Source organism: Trichechus manatus, unplaced genomic scaffold (assembly GCF_000243295.1).
Source record: "Trichechus manatus latirostris isolate Lorelei unplaced genomic scaffold, TriManLat1.0 scaffold00273, whole genome shotgun sequence".
Taxonomy (NCBI): Eukaryota; Metazoa; Chordata; class Mammalia; order Sirenia; family Trichechidae; genus Trichechus; species Trichechus manatus.
Window position 1 is genome coordinate 1905031 of NW_004444209.1, and position 16626 is coordinate 1921656.

The following is a 16626-nucleotide window of genomic DNA, read 5'->3' on the forward strand; positions in this document are numbered from 1 at the left end:
GTACATACTACCAATAAAAGTTTCTTAGTTGCTTTATCTTGGCTTTGTCACTAACTTTTTTTTTTTGTCATTTAATTCCTCATGTTTTTATAGCTGGACCAGTTGATCCTTAATGGTCTCTTCTAGTTCTTGACTGATCTCTTTAAAAATTTAGATGTAATGATTCATATTAACAGTTCATAGATGCCTTTATTTTTACTAAGTGTTTCTTAAAATAATGTGGTTGGAAATATACTCTGATGGCTGTTCCTCTCACTGCTTGCAGCCTTAGGCAGTGAGGTTTTAGTCCATCATATATCAAACCTGGCTTGTCTTCACTCAGGGCACCACGGGATGGGTTGGCTGTCCGTTAGTGCCTTCTGATTTTTGCGGAGTCAAACAATTACAAAGCAGGTAGTAATTCTAGATTAAGTCAGTGTACCTGTGATTTAAAAAAAAAAAGAAAGTTAATTTTAAAACACAGGAATATAGCTAATAGAACCTTTTGAAGGTGATAGTATTTGAATAGCTTTGACCTAGGGCTATGATGAAAAGGCTGTAGTAAACTGATTCTGGTAGTTACTGAAATATGATAACTCTGAAGTCATTCATGTTTAAATGGTTTAACTCAGTTCTCTATCCCTGTCTCCACGTGGTTGTTCACACACATTTCTGGGCAGTTTTAAAAAATAGCTTTCTCTTTGCAGCATGAAGGTAGATGATTCTTCATATTAAAGATGGAAGCTGACCTTTCTCACCTGAAATGGTCCTGTAGAATCAGTCGACTTGAAGACATGTAAGAGGTGCAGAGGAAAGAGTAAATATTTTTTTCTAATATCATAGATTGTAAGCTCCATGAGCAGCATACCTTTCTTATCCCTAATGCTTGACCAGAAGAAATATTAAAATAATAATTGAAGTGAATTGAATTGAAATTGTTCATTGATTTTTTTTTTTTTTTTAATCTCTGGAAAATGGCAACTATTTTAATGGTGTTTCAGTAAGACATTTAGATGGAATAAGTGGGGCTTAAACTTCAATGTTACATACACACACACACACATACACACACACACACTCAATCTGGGTACTCACATGCCTACTTAAAACTCTTAATATCTGATTATGATGCTTAATCTTTCTAAGAGGCAATGAAGAATGACCGCCAAAAACAACCTATGTAGGTGAGGAACAGATACATAAAAGTTTACCGGTATTTAACAGGAAATCTTTTATTATGAACATTTGATTTATAGCCTTAATAGATATCTTGATTTAAATTGCACATACTATTCTGGCATGGTTATTTCTGCTTCATGTTTAATGGTGGGATAGTCTCAATTGTTCTGGCTAAATTATACTTCAGGGAATTTTCTGCCCTTTATGCTGTAATTATATCCATAGAAGTATATTAACACTCAAGGGGTACAAAATACACATCAAAATACTGGAATTTTGGTATATTTTTGTGTTTTCAGAATGAGATTTAAAACTTACTCATGCTTATACCAGAATTACAAAAATGATATGCAACTATAGTAACTTTTGTTAGCGAGAATATAAAACTTATTATTTAGAATAAGATTCTTCTTTTAAAACAAATACTTGAATCAAATGGGTTTTAGAATAGATGATGCTAAAAGTCTAAGGTTCAGAGGTAATAGCAGGGAAAATTACTATCTGATAAACGATTGTGAGGATGGCGCAGGACCCAGCAGTGTTTTGTTCTGTTACGCATAGGGTCGCTGTGAGTCTGAACCGACTCTAAGGCACCTAGCAACAACAACAACATAGCTGATAGGTACTTACAGTATCTACACAAGAGTATATTAGCTTTAAATCAGACTTCGTGGTAAAATGCCATTTTTGAAAGGGGAAAGTAATCTGTAGTTAAATGATGTAAGTAATGTGTAAGCATAGATTGTTCTGTCAGAGTTCAGAAAAGAAATCAAGTGACCTTGAAATCACTTCATGGATAATACACAGTTCATAATATTGATCTATTTACAGCTAAATAGTTTGTGTAAAAACAGCAGACAACTGAGTTAAAATATTAATATTCTCATGAAAACTTTCTCATGTCTATACTTTTGTTATTCTAAGTAGTTTTGCTTTATGTAGGTAATGTCCTTGTGTGCTGTCAAGTAGATTCCGACTCTTAGCAACCCCATAGGACAGAGTAGAACTGCCCCTTAGGTTTTCCTAGGCTGTAGTCTTTACGGGAGCAGATCTCCAGGTCTTTTCTCCCATGGAGTGGTTGGTGGGTTCGAAACACTGAACTTTTGATTAGCAGCTGAGTGCTTAACCATTGTATCAATAGGCTCCTTGTCATATAGGCAGCAGTAACTGTTAAATCTAAAAGCACATGAAGTATACCATTTCCAATATTTTGATGTGTAATTTATAACCTTTGCATGTTAAGTATAACCTGGAAATGAGACAACTACCATATTCAAATATTGAGGTTATTGGAATTTTTGCTTTCTTGAATGTTGTGGTCACCTTTCCCCTTACAACTCCTGTTGTTACTTAGCCTCCTTATGTTAGGAAGAATGGCTTAAAGATCTATATGTGAAAAGTAAAACTTTAAAACTGCAGAAAAACATAGAATATGACTTTGGAATAGACATAATAAAGGAAAGGATAGATTTGGGTACACTAACATTTCAAGCTCGTATTTACCTGCCATGTAACTTGACAGAGGACTCCATGTAAGTCAAGGAAGTGAGCAAAGGATATGAATAGGCAATTCACAGATGAGGATCTGTGAATAGTCAATTCACATGAAAAGATGCTTAAATTCTTTAGTAATCAGGGAATTGAATCTTAACAACATTGAGATATCATTTCTAATGGGCAGAAATTCAAACAAAACAAAGCAAAAAACCTGACACATCCACATGTTGCTGAGTGCAGCAGTGGCCTCTCATGCACTTTGCTGGCAGCAGTGTAAATTTATATTATTGCTTTGAGAATGGTTTTGCAACATTTAATTAATTTGAAGGTGCTTATATACTAGCCTATCAATTGTACCTCTTGGAATTCTGTAGAAATTCTTGCATGTGTACTTGAGCCATGTACAGATGGTTCATTGCAGTATTTATTTATTTTTATTGTACTTTAGGTGAAGGTTTACAGAACAAATAGTTTCTCATTAAACAGTCAGTAGACATTGTTTTATGACATTGGTTAACAACTCCATGACATGCCAACATTCTCCCTTCTCAACCTTTTTTTTTTTTTTTTTGGTGAAAATATACATAGCCAAAGATACACCATTTCAAAAATTTCTACACGTGCAATTCAGTGACATCAATTACGTTGTGCTGCTATTCTCACTTAGATGAAGGTTTACAGAACAAAATAGTTTCTCTTTAAACAGTTAGGACACATGTTGCCCTATGACAATGGTTAAGAACCCCACTACATGTCAACACTGTCCTTACTCAACCTTGGGTTCCCTAAAACCAGCTTTCCTGTCCCCTTCTGCCTTCTAGTCCTTGTTCCTGGACTGCTGTGCCTCATTAGTCCCGTTTTGTTATATGTTATATATTTGTCATTGCAATATTTTTGATAGCAAAAACCTGGAGCCAAATAGATGTCTGTTAGAAATCCATTAGAAGAATGGATAAATTATGGTATATTTGTGGTATATGGCTGTTAAAATGAATTAATGGGATGTATGTGTCATAACTTGAATAAATCTTGAAAGCAATGTGGATCAAAAAGATAGCCCAGTGATATGTGCTATATGATTAAAACAGTATGTGAGAATGATAAAATCTAGCTTATTCTTAACATCTGGAGAAGTAGGAGGAAAATGGGATTCAGGCATACACAGGAGGCTTCAACTGTATATCCATAATGTGTTTTGTTAAAAAATACACAAATGTAAGAAAGGTTTAGGTTTATTAAAGCTGAGTGATGGTCATTATACATTTTTGTCAGGCTTGATACTTAACAATAAAAGCACTATTTGAAAAAGCTTTCTGGTGGATAAGACCCACTACCCATTGTCATCTAGTCGATCTCGAGGTCCCTGAATCCCACCTTTGAATTCAGAGGTTTTTATCCCCAGGGGCCTCCTAGAACAGATCCAATGAAGAGTTCGTGCCATGAGAGAATGGGACACATGCCACTAAGAAGGAGTTTGGGTCAATTAGCAGTGTCCCAGGCTACTGGACAGGCATATTAAGACTTTGTAGCTCCCTCCCCCGCCCTACACCTTTTTTTTTTTTTAACCTGGTAAAACATATTGGGAAATACACGGGTTATTCCCTAAAGGCCTTTAGCCAAATGGGATGGAAATTGGAAACTGATGAACCCCTGAGGATCCCTCAAGCCCTCCTCTGCTTGGCTTTTTAATCTAAATTCTAATAGGCCCATGTAGATTATGTAGAAAATGGCTATAGGAAAGCACAAGACACATATGTGACAGGTAACAGCATTAGTACAGGTACAAACATTTAAATAGTACAGCAGTTCTAGGAGTGTGAACCTTGAAAAAACGATGTGCCACCTGACCCTACTGTGCTGTAATCAATGTTCATAATGCAGACTCAGTCAAGGAAAGTTATATTTTGTAAAATGTATCTTTGTTGTTTGCGGTTGAGTCTCATGGCAACCCTATATGACAGAGTACAACTGCCCCATAGGTGTCCTAGGCTATAATCTTTAGGGAAGCAGATCGCCAAGTCTTGGAGCCTCTGGTAGGTTTGAACCTCTGACCTTTCCGTTAGCAGCCGAGTGGTTAACCATTGGCCCCCAGGGCTCCTTAAGATGCACTTAGAGAAATGTATAAAAGCTGCGAAGATTTCTGTTCCAAGATGGATTAAAAAGGAAATGGTAGAATCTATTTCAGTATAGAGGTGATAGCTGTCTAATTCCAGCAATGACATCCTTTCTAGGAATTTCTCCTGAAAAAACTCAGGAAACCTGTGTCGGGAATTCCAAAACTCTTTCCTGCTCTCGCCGCAAGAGGCTTTTATTTCAAATATTAGACCAGTGATAGCGAGGGTGTTACACTTCTGCCACTCAAGGGCGGTTAACGGCGCTCTATGACAGTATCTGCATGACTCTGAAGTAGGAGATCTGGATTAGACGCAGCCGGATTCACCGCCCTGCGGCGCCTACAATGCGCGTGATCTGGAGGCGTGGCCCTCCCAGCGCAGTTCCAGCTCTGGCGCCACCGCCCGGTGGGTCCCGGGATCCTGAGCGGCCGGAGTCCGGGGGCCACTCCGCGCATGCGCTCTCGGGCGGCGTCTGCGCGCGAGCTGGGAAGTCTCACTCGTTGTGGAGTTGCGTTGGCAACGGTGTTTTCCCGCGCTTTTTCTTGGCGCCTCAGGTTAAGTATTTTTATTTGTATTATTATAATTATTGTTTATTCTGTTGAGCGTGGTAAGGCAAGCTAAGAATCCCAGAGTGCAGTTTCTGTGGGTCCAAAAACTTGCCCCTGAGTAACCTGGACAGCCCACGAAATTGACTCCTTTCTCCACTTTGTGGAAATTTTGGGATTAGATGCACATTTTGTTCTGCCTGAGGAAGGACTCAGCTTCAAAACTGTTCCCAGCTCTTCTGCGGCCCCTATGCCTGTTACCCCTCTGGAGGTAAAATAAGCTTCCTAACTCCGGCGGCCAGGTGCCCCATACCTGTGGAGACTCGTCCAGAGAAGACCCTTGGGATAAAGATATCAGGTTGTCCTTGTTGACCCCTGTATCTGAGGCAACTGATAGAGTTTGCCGGTTGATAAATGAGAACATTTGGTGTACAATTAGTGTGTCATTATTTTATGCAGTATATGAAGTATATGACTTGTTTTGGTAGGTCCAGAATATTGCTGCCCTGTTTGGGTTAGTATAACTAATGGGAGTAGCCACTGTATTGAAAAGTAACTTAACAAATACTTTATTTTTACAAATGCTTTAAGTAGAAGCATAGCACTGAATATGTTCATATTAACAGGTGAATTGTGATGATAAAAGATCACCCGCTTTTATGAAGATTTTCTGGTTTCATAATGGCCAATTATTTGGATGAATTAGGTTAGTTTTCATCTATTAGCAGGCTGCTACTCTTTTTCAACAAGGCAACACAAGAAACCTAAAAATGTAGCTTAAAATACCTTCCACTAAAGAATGGCTGCAATCAGCGCCTAGATTTTTTTTATCTGCCAAATGTGAGATGTGGTACTAAAACAATCTAGCAAACCATGAGTGGATAGTAAATACGGATTTTTGTTTAGGTACTGAGGAAGGGCAAAAATCACTGATTTAGTTTTTACTTGTTTGTATCAACAAGTGTTCCTAAACTTTTTTTTTCTGTGTACATATTTTTGACTGTAGTAGATTAAATTAGAAACCACCTGTTTTAAAAAAAATTTTTTCATGACCTTTGCAATGGTTTGCACAAAAAAGGAACACAATATTGTTGAGTGACTGAAATCAATATTGAGTGTAATAAAATACAAATACATAATAAAATGTAATAACTTTACCATGCATATTTCGTTTTAAAGAGTTCATGGACTTGCTTTTTTATTTTCATTGCAGTTTGACCTATTCAACCTTTTTATTTATCCCTGTTAGGATTCTTTTCAGCATCTAGAGACCTTATTCTTCCATTATGTCTTTGTGTGAAGACATGCTGCTTTGTAATTATCGGAAGTGTCGCCTTAAACTCTCTGGTTATGCGTGGGTCACCGCCTGCTCTCACATCTTCTGTGATCAGCATGGCAGCGGTGAGTTTAGTCGTTCACCAGCTATCTGCCCTGCCTGCAACAGTACCCTTTCTGGGAAGCTAGATATTGTCCGCACAGAACTCAGTCCATCAGAGGAATATAAAGCCATGGTGTTGGCAGGACTGCGACCAGAGATTGTGTTGGACATTAGCTCCCGAGCACTGGCTTTCTGGACGTATCAGGTTAGTGCTTAGGTTAGTTTCTCTGGAGAGTATGACTTGAGGCATATGTGGGAGTGTCCAGTGTTTTTCCTTCACTGTTTTATTAATGTATGAAAAACTTTCTTTTTAATAAATTGTTTTATTTTGTACAAAATTTACGTTTGTTGTTGAAAATCCAAAAGGAAGAAAATTTTAAAAACCAACCATAATTCCATCACTTAGATATAACCATGTTAATATTTTTGTTTGTGTATTACTTGACTTTTTCTATGTATAAATATATATATTTCTGTACAAAAATACGATAATACCACCCATTGTTTTTATGGCTAGTTAAAGTTAGTATGATACATGTATTATGAATATTACATTAAAATTTTTAGTTTAACTATTCTGTAATCATCATTTTCATGGTTACATTATATCATAATTTGTTTCCAAGTTATAAAAAAATGCTGTGATGAATGTTCTTATGGTCAAATTTGCATCCTTAATTATTTGCTAAGATTAAATTCCTAAAAGTGGATAAACACATTTTAAAGATTTCTTAAATTACAGTATTTTCTAATTGTCTTCCAGTGAGGCTATATCAGTTAATATTCCCTCAAAAAAGCATATGAGAGTATGAGAGTGCTTGGTTCTCTATGTATTCATACCTTCTGCACACCAGTTAGATATAGGTAAAATAGAATCTCATTGTTTTTTAAATTTGTCATCTTTGATGACTTGTAAGATGAACATGTTTTCTTTTATTTTCATGTATTTCTTCTTTTATGAATTGTCTGTTTCAGTCTTATTTCAGTTGCTGTATTTATTTTCCTACTAATTTGTACGAATTTTCTCTATAAATAATTCAAATGTTGCAAGAGATTTTCTTCATTTTTCACTTTTATTAGTCTTCATTGATTTTTTGACATACAGAAGTTTAAAATGTTTATGTATTCAGATATATCAGTCTTCTTTATGATTTCTGCCTTTGGTGCCTTCTTAGAAAGATCTTCCTGTGGAGAACTTTAATCATGTCCTTGAGTATATTGTTATATCTTGCATATATATTTATTATAATGCATTTTGATGGTTGTGTTTAACATCCATCAAGTAACATTTTTATTATATTTTTCTGGGTAAGGTGCTCCTCTTATACGTTCCTATATCTTACACTTATTTATACTGTATTGTAATTACCTGCATACTTGTTCATCTCATGTTAAGAAAGTTCTTTAAGGTCAGGTTTTGATTCTTGTACATCACTGCGTCCTCAGTGACCACCATAGTTATTGTTCTTTGTTGTTGTGTGCTGTCGAATCGATTCCACTTCAGCAACCCTATAGGGTAGAGTATAGAACTGTCCCACAGGGTTTCCTGGGCTGTAATCTTTACAGGAGCAGATCTCCAGGTCTTTTCTCCCACAGAATGGCTGATGGGTTCGAAGTCCTGACGTTTAGGTTAGCAGCCAAGCACTTAACCATAGAGCCTCCAGGGCTCCGTCTTAAGTTTAAATAAATCTTTACTGACTGAATGAGTAGAAGCTGTATCTTAAAGTGGATTCCTATTTGGGATAGTATTGATTGAACACATACATGTGGTGTTGTTTTCTTCTTTTCAGGTATGGTGGAAATTAGTGAATGAGTTGCAAAGGTAGCTAGAAATGAACTTTTCTTTCTTTACTCATTTTTTTCCCCGTGTAGTCACTGAACATTTACTTTTTGAGTACCAGCAAACATTTGTATTTCATAAACTTTCTTAGGTATTGGGTGTACAACAATAAATAAGACATATGAGCCTCAAGGAGGCTACAGTTCAGTTGGAGATGAAGCTTAAAAAAAAAACAAAAAAACTCTCAGGCATTTGTAATACTTTATTTTTTTTTTTTAAATAAGCCCTGCCTCCATGCAAGGCTTCCAAAACTTGGCTGTTGTTGTTTTGTGCTGTTTACTCACAATCGTTGCATCTCCAGAAATCTTTGGTAAAAGACCAAAGATTAATATGTTCTGGAGAGAAACCAGAGTGTATAATACATTTTTAATGTTTACAACCATAAGGAAAGAACAAAGTGCTATGGGAGTGCATACCAAAACAAAACAAAACAACTCATTAAGTTGATTCTGACTCATGGCAACCCTATGTGTTACAGAGTATAACTGCCCCGTAGGGTTTTTTTTTTTACTGTAATCTTTATGGAAGCAGATCACCAGGCCTTTCTTCTGAGTCTCCAATGGATGGGTTCGAACTGCCAACCTTTAGATTAACAGCCAGGAGGATCGGATAACCCAGACTTGGTAGAGTTGCATCAAACTGTGTAGAATGGGCAAATTAAAAATGGTTAAAAAAAAAAAAAAAAGAAGTAGCGTGCTCAGATTTCTTGTCAGAATATTTAAAGGACAATAAACCCAAAGATAAGCCAAATTTATTTCTGTTTTTAGTAGCTGTCTAGCACAAGAAAGACCTGGCAATCTTCCATTAACAGTACAGCCAAGAAAACCCTATGGAGCAGTTCTACTCTATAACACATGGGGTCACTATGGGTTGGAGTTGACTTGATGGCAATGGGTTTGGCTTGGTTTATGGCTGTGTAGCAAACAGCGCCTTAAACAAGAACTTTAATAGCTTAAAACAGCACACATTTATTGTTTCATAGTTTCTGTTGGTCAGGTGTTCAGGCATAGCTTAGCTGAGTCTTTTGCTTAGGTCAAGGTCCCACAAGACCGCAGTCAAGGTGTTGGTTGGGGCTAGAGTCTCATTTGAAGCCCCACTAGGGAAGGTTCCAATTCCAAACTCATGTGGTGGTTGGCAGCATTCACTTCCCAGTGAACTGTCAGACTGAGGGCCTCAGTTTCTTATTTATGTTAGTCAGAAGCCACTCTCAGTTACTTGCCACGTGTGCCTTCCCAGTGTGGCTGCTGCTTTTTCAAAGCCAGCAAGGGATAGTGTTCTTGTGAGACAGATCTTTACAGTCTTATGTAACACAACCATAAAGTGACATCCCATCACCTTTGCTGTGTTCTAGTCACAGGTCCCACCAACACTAAAGGGGAGAGGGTTACACAGGGTGTAAGTACCAGGAGGCAGGGATAATTGGGGGCTACCTTAGAGTCTATTCTCCATATGATGGGTTACTTGAAAAATGGGATTATATTTCTTTGTTTTTTTATTTTATTTTTTTATTGTTGTGCTTTAAGTGAAAGTGTACAATTCAAGCTAGTCTCTCATACAAAAATTTATACACGCATTGTTATGTGACCCCAGTTGCTCTCCCTCCCTATGCTGTGACGGCATACTCCTCCTTTCCACCCCAGATTTCCCGTGCCCATTCAACCAGGTCCTGATCCTCTCTGCCCTCCCATCTCGCCTCCAGACAGGAGCCGCCCACTTAGTCTCATGTATCTACCTGAGCCAAGAAGCACACTCATCACGAGCATCATTCTATGTCCCATAGTCCAGTCTAGTCTTTGTCTGAAGAGTTGGCCTCGGGAATGGTTCCAGATTTAGGCTAACAGAGAGTTCGGGGGCCATGCCTTCCAGGGTCCGTCCAGTCTCATTCTGATCTTTTTACTAGAATTTGAGTTCTGCACACCACTTTTCTCCTGCTCCCTCAGGGACTCTCTGTTGTGTTCCCCACCAGGGCAGTCATTGGTGGTAGCCAGGTACCATCTAGTTCTTCTGGTCTCAGGCTGATGAAGTCTCTGGTTTACGTGGCCCTTTCTGTCTCTTGGGCTAATGTTTTCCTTGTGTCTTTGGTGTTCTTCATTCTCCTTTGCTCCAGGTGGTTGGGAGTAATTGATGCATCTTAGATGGCCGCTCGCTACCTTTTCAGACCCCAGATGCCACTCACCAAAGTGAGATGCAGAACATTTTCTTAATAAGCTTTGTTATGCCAGTTGACTTAGATGTCCCCTGAAACCATGGTTCCCAGACCCCAACCCCTGCTTACTCTGTCCCTTGAAGTGTTTGGTGGTATTCAGTAAACATCTCAGCTTTGGTTTAGTCCGGTTGTGCTGACTTCCCCTGTACTGTGTTCTGTCCTTCCCTCACCTAAGATCATTCTTGTCTACTGTCTAGTTAGTGAATACCCCTCTCCCACCCTCCCTACCCTCGTAACCATCAAAGAATGTTTTCTTCTGTGTTTAAACCTTTTCTTGACTTCTTATAATAGTCGTCTCATACAATATTTGTCCTTTTGTGACTGACTAAATTCATTCATCATAATGCCTTCTAGATTCATCCATGTTATAAGGTGTTTCATGGATTCATCATTGTTCTTTATCTTTGTGTAGTATTCCATTGTGCGAGTATACCGTAATTTATCCGTTCGTCTGTTGATGGGCACCTAGCTTGTTTCCGTCTTTTTGCTATCGTGAACAGTGCTGCAGTGAACATGGGTGTGCATATATCTATCCGTGTGATGGCTCTTATTTCTCTAGGTTATATTCCAAAGAGTGGGATTGCTGAATCGTATGATACTTCTATTTCTAGCTTTTTAAGGAAGCACCAAATTGATTTCCAAAGTGGTTGTACCATTTTACATTCCCACCAACAACATGTAAGTGTTCCAGTCTCTCCACATCCTCTCCAGTATTTATTATTTTGTGTTTTTGGATTAATGCTAGCCTTGTTGGGAGGAGATGGTATCTTATTGTAGTTTTGATTTGCATTTCTCTAATGGCTAATGATCAAGAGCATTTCTTCATGTATCTGTTAGCCGCCTGAATGTCTTCTTTGGTGAAGTGCCTGTTCACATCCTTTGCCCATTTTTAATTGGGTTATTTGTCTTTTTGTCGTTGAGATTTTGCAGTATCTTGTAGAGTTTAGAGATTAGAAACTGATCGGATATGTTGTGGCCAAAAATTTTTTCCCATTCTGTAGGTCGTCGTTTTACTCTTTTGTTAAAGTCTTTTGATAAGCATAAGTGTTTGATTTTTAGGAGCTCCCACTTATCTAGTTTCTCTTCTGGTATTTGTGCATTGTTAATAATGTTTTGTATTCTGTTCATGCCATGTATTAGGGCTCTTTGCGTTGTCCCTATTTTTTCTTCCATGATCTTTATTGTTTTAGTTTTTATATTTAGGTCTTTGTTCCATTCTGAGTTAGTTTTTATGCATGGTGTGAGGTAGGGGTATTGTTTCATTTTTTTGCAGATGGATATCCAGTTATGCCAGCACCATTTGTTAAAGAGACTGTCTTTTCCCCATTTAACAGACTTTGGGCCTTTGTTAAATATCAGCTCCTTATAGGTGGATGAATTTATCTCTGGATTCTCAATTCTGTTCCGTTGGTCTATGTTTCTCTTGTTGTAGCAGTACCAGGCTGTTTTGACTACCGTGGCAGTATAATAAGTTCTAAAATCAGGTAGTGTGAGGTCTCCCATTTTGTTCTTCTTGACTAATGCTTTATACTTATCCAAGGCCTCTTCCCTTTCCATATGAAGTTGATGATTCATTTCTCCGTATCATTAAAAAATGCTGTTGGAATTTGGATCGGAATTGCATTGTATCTGTATATTGCTTTGGATAGAATTGACATTTTCACAACGTTGAGTCTTCCTATCCATAAACAAGGTATGTTTTTCCACTTATGCAGGTGTCTTTTGGCTTCTTGCAGTAGTGTCTTGTAGTTTTCCTTGTACAGATCTTTTACATCTCTGGTTAGATTTATTCCTGAGTATTTTATCTCCTTGGGGGCTATTGTAAATGGTATTGATTTGGTGATCTCCTCTTGGAAGTTCTCTTTGTTGGTGTAGAGGAATCCAACTGATTTTTGTGTGTTTATCTGGTATCCTGATACTTTGCTGAAATCTTCTATTAGTTGCAGTAGTTTTCTTGTGGATTCTTTGGGGTTTTCTGTGTATAAGATCATACCATCTGCAAATAGAGATACTTTCACTTCTTCCTTACCAATTTGAATGCCCTTTATTTCTTTTTCTAGCCTAATTGCTCTGGCTAGGACCTCCAGCACAGTGTTGAATAAGCGTGATGATAAAGGGCATCCTTGTGTGTTCCCGTTCTCAAGGGGAATGCTTTCAAACTCTCTGAAAAGTGGAATTATATTTCTTAAGAACCTTTGGAATACATGTCACTTGTTAAAATAAGACAAGTGAAATCACTTGTTTTTTTGGTGGAATAAGGATAGTGGTTAGTATTGCTCCAGAAATTTTTCTTATATACTTATTTTTTACTTATATACAGTTATTTTCTATGGTAATCATCTTACTGTATATCCTCAATGCTTCTTAACCTGGTTCTAAATGTTAAGGTAGTAACATCCCAATGTAAGCATCTTTTTCTTTTGTGATTATATAAAGTTTTACGGTATATAACTTTATAATCATTACCTTAAAAATCTTTTCTGTCTTGGAATAGGTACATCAGGAACGTCTCTATCAAGAGTACAATTTCAGCAAGGCTGAGGGTCATCTGAAGCAGATGGAGAAGATCTATACTCAGCAAATACAGAGCAAGGATGTAGAATTGACCTCTATGAAAGGGGAGGTCACCTCTATGAAGAAAGTGCTAGAAGAATACAAGAAAAAGTTCAGTGACATCTCTGAGAAACTTATGGAGCGCAATCGCCAGTATCAAAAACTTCAGGGCCTCTACGATAGCCTTAGGCTACGAAACATCACTATTGCTAACCAAGAAGGCACCCTAGAACCATCCATGATTGCACAGTCTGGTATTTTTGGTTTCCCATTAGGTAAGGAAGGACATGTGATGTCTAATATCTATTCTTTAAATCAGTGATTTTCATATTGTGCTCTGCAGACTTCCAAGCAGTCAGTGGTGCCTCCAAGGGGCTAGGATAGTGGTAGGCTCTGGGTTTTTTAATCCACATCTTATCCTCTACATCATTGCTTTTATCTGTTTTATTTGCTTGCGTTTAAGTTAAATCTTTAACTTGAGCAAAGAGTTAATCTCTGTAAGATAAAAGTTAGTAAATTGCTACTTTAAATTAAAAACTATGTAGTTGCAGTGATGATAGCACTATTAGTTGAGGTTTGTTGATTGATTGCTTACTAAGTGGCAAACATTGTGCCAACCAAAAGGTCGGCAGTTTGAATCCACCAGCTGCTCCTTGGAAACCCTATGGAACAGTTCTGCTCTGTCCTATAGGGTAGCTAGGAGTTGGAATCGACTTGACGGCAATGGGTTTGGATTGTTATGAATATTTTACATGTATTTATGTAATTTTCAAAACTCTATGAGGTAAGTATTATTATTATCCCTGCTTTAAAGATCACCAAATGAGACACAGAAAGGCTAAGTAATTTGGTCATGGTTACAGAGCCCACACTATTTGCTGTCTTCCTAGAAGGTCATGTTTCAGTTTCTTTTGCACAGCAATACTGACTACACAGTTGTAAAGTTATTGTCGGTTATAAGGTTGGTTTGTTCTTTTGCTCTTCATTCCTTTGTTCACTCATCAAATATTTATCAAACATGTTTCATGTGACAGGCTGTTGGGGACAATCTTAGTCAATGAAGATATAAAGCTTATCCAGGTAGGATTTCTGCCCTCTGGGATCTAGGATGATAGTGGCCCTTTTCTGTCTGTTAATTGCCTTGGCAGATACAATGAATGTTCTATCTCTTCTTGACTTCTCTTCTTTATGCTACTCTTTTTTTTAGACTTTTTTTATTATTATTTGTTTATTGTTGTAGTTTAAGTGAAAGTTTACATTTTAAGTTAGTTTTTCATACAAAAATTTATACATACATTGTTATGGGACCCTAATTGCTCTCCCTATACTGTGACAGCACACTCCTCCTTTCCATTCCTGATTTCCCATGTCCATTCAACCAGCTTCTAACCCTCTCTGTCTTCTCATCTCACCTCCAGACAGAATCTACCCATTTAGTCTCATGTATCAACTTGAGCTAAGAAGCCAGGTATCATTTTATGTCCCACAGTCTAGTCCAATCTTTGTCTGAAGAGTTGGCCTTGGGAATTGTCTTAGTTCTGAATTGACAGAGAGTCCGGGAGCCATGCTTTCCAGGGTTCCTCCAGTCTCAGTCAGACAATTAAGTCTGGTCTTTTTACTAGAATTTGAGTTCTACACCCCACCTTTCTCCTTCTCCATGTTGTGTTCCCTGTCAAGGTGGTCATTGGTGGTAGCTGGGCACCATCTAGTTCTTCTGGTCTCAAGATGATGCAGTCTCTGGTTTATGTGACCCTTTCTGTCTCTTGGGCTACTACTTTCCTTGTGTCTTTGGTGTTCTTCATTCTCCTTTACCCCAGGTGATTGGGACCAATTGATGCATCTTAGATGGCCTCTCGCTACCTTTTCAGACCCCAGACGCCACTCACCAAAGTGGGATGCAGAACATTTTCTTTTTTCTTTATTGTAGTTTAAATGAAGTTTACATTTCAAGTTAGTCTCCCATACAAAAATTTATACACACATTGTTATATAACCCTGATTGCTCTCCCCATACTGCGACAACACACTTCTCCTTTCCACCTCTGATTCCCCATGTCCGTTCAACCAGCTCCTAACCTTCTCTGCCTTCCCATGTCACCTCTGGACAGAAGCTGCCCCTTTGGTCTCTTGTATCTACCTGAGCTAAAAGGCACACTCCTCATGAGTATCACTTTATGTCCCACAGTCCAGTCTAATCCCTGTCTGAAGAGTTGGCCTCGGGAATTGTTTTAGTTCTGGGCTGATAGAGAATCCAGGGGCCATGCTTTCCGGGGTTCCTCCAGTCTCAGTCAGACCATTAAGTCTGGTCTTCTTACTAGAATTTGAGTTCTGCACCCCACCTTTCTCCTGCTCCATGAGGGACTCTCTGTTGTGTTCCCAGTCAGGGTGGTCATTGGTGGTAGCTGGGCACTATCTAGTTCTTCTGGTCTCAGGCTGATGAAGTCTCTGGTTTATATGGCCCTTTCTGTCTCTTGGGCTACTACTTTCCTTGTGTCTTTGGTGTTCTTCATTCGCCTTTACTCCAAGTGGTTGGGACAAATTGATGCATCTTAGATGGCCGCTTGCAAGCTTGTAAGACCCCAGGTGGCATTCACCAAAGTAGGATGCAGAGCATTTTCTTAATAAGCTTTGTTATGCCAGTTGACCTAGATGTCCCCTGAAAGCATGGTCCCCAGACTCCTTCCCCTGCTACTCTGTCTCTCAAAGTGTTTGATTGTATTCAGGAAACTTCTTAGCTTTGGTTTAGTCCAGTTGTGCTGACTTCCCCTGTACTGTGTTCTGTCCTTCCCTTCACCTAAGATAATTCTTGTCTACTATCTAGTTAGTGAATAACTCTCACCCTCCCTCCCCACCCTTGTAATCATCAAAGAATGTTTTCTTCTGTGTTTAAACCTTTTCTTGAGTTCTTATAATAGTGGTCTTATACAATATTTGCCCTTCTGTGACTGACTAAATTCACTCAGCATAATGCCCTCCAGATTCGTCCATGTTATAAGATGTTTCACGGATTCATCGTTGTTCTTTATCGTTGCGTGATATTCCACTGTGTGAATATACCATAATTTTTTTATCCATTCATCTGTTGTTGGGCACCTGGGTTGTTTGCATCTTTTTGCTATCACGAACAGTGCTACAATGAACATGGGCGTACATATATCTATTCGTGTGACGACTCTTATTTCTCTAGGATATATTCCAAGGAGTGAGATTGCTAGATCATGTAGTACTTCTATTTCAAACTTTTTAAGGAAGCGCCAAATCGATTTCCAAAGTGGTTGTATCATTTTACATTCCCACCAACAGTGTATAAGTGTTCCAGTCTCTCCACAACCTCT

General features: G+C 38.3%; 1 protein-coding gene, 1 non-coding gene and 1 pseudogene across 2 annotated transcripts in view; 2 read left to right on the forward strand and 1 right to left on the reverse strand.

Moving 5' to 3' along the window:
- The first annotated feature begins 237 nt into the window (after window positions 1-237).
- On the forward strand, window positions 238-384 carry LOC111819124 (small nucleolar RNA SNORA79). Its single transcript, XR_002822899.1, has one exon. It is a non-coding gene; the product is annotated as a small nucleolar RNA SNORA79 (small nucleolar RNA).
- Window positions 385-5225: 4841 nt separating this feature from the next.
- The window catches only part of CCNB1IP1 (cyclin B1 interacting protein 1), a 13683-nt gene continuing 2282 nt past the window's right edge, over window positions 5226-16626 (forward strand). Inside the window, exons 1-2 of the mRNA XM_004390006.2 lie at window positions 5226-6897; window positions 13233-13566. Coding sequence (XP_004390063.1) covers window positions 6601-6897; window positions 13233-13566 — 631 coding nt within the window. The 5' untranslated portion in view covers window positions 5226-6600. The remainder of the gene's footprint in view (window positions 6898-13232; window positions 13567-16626) is intronic.
- LOC111819119 (uncharacterized) lies at window positions 8755-8887 on the reverse strand (annotated as a pseudogene).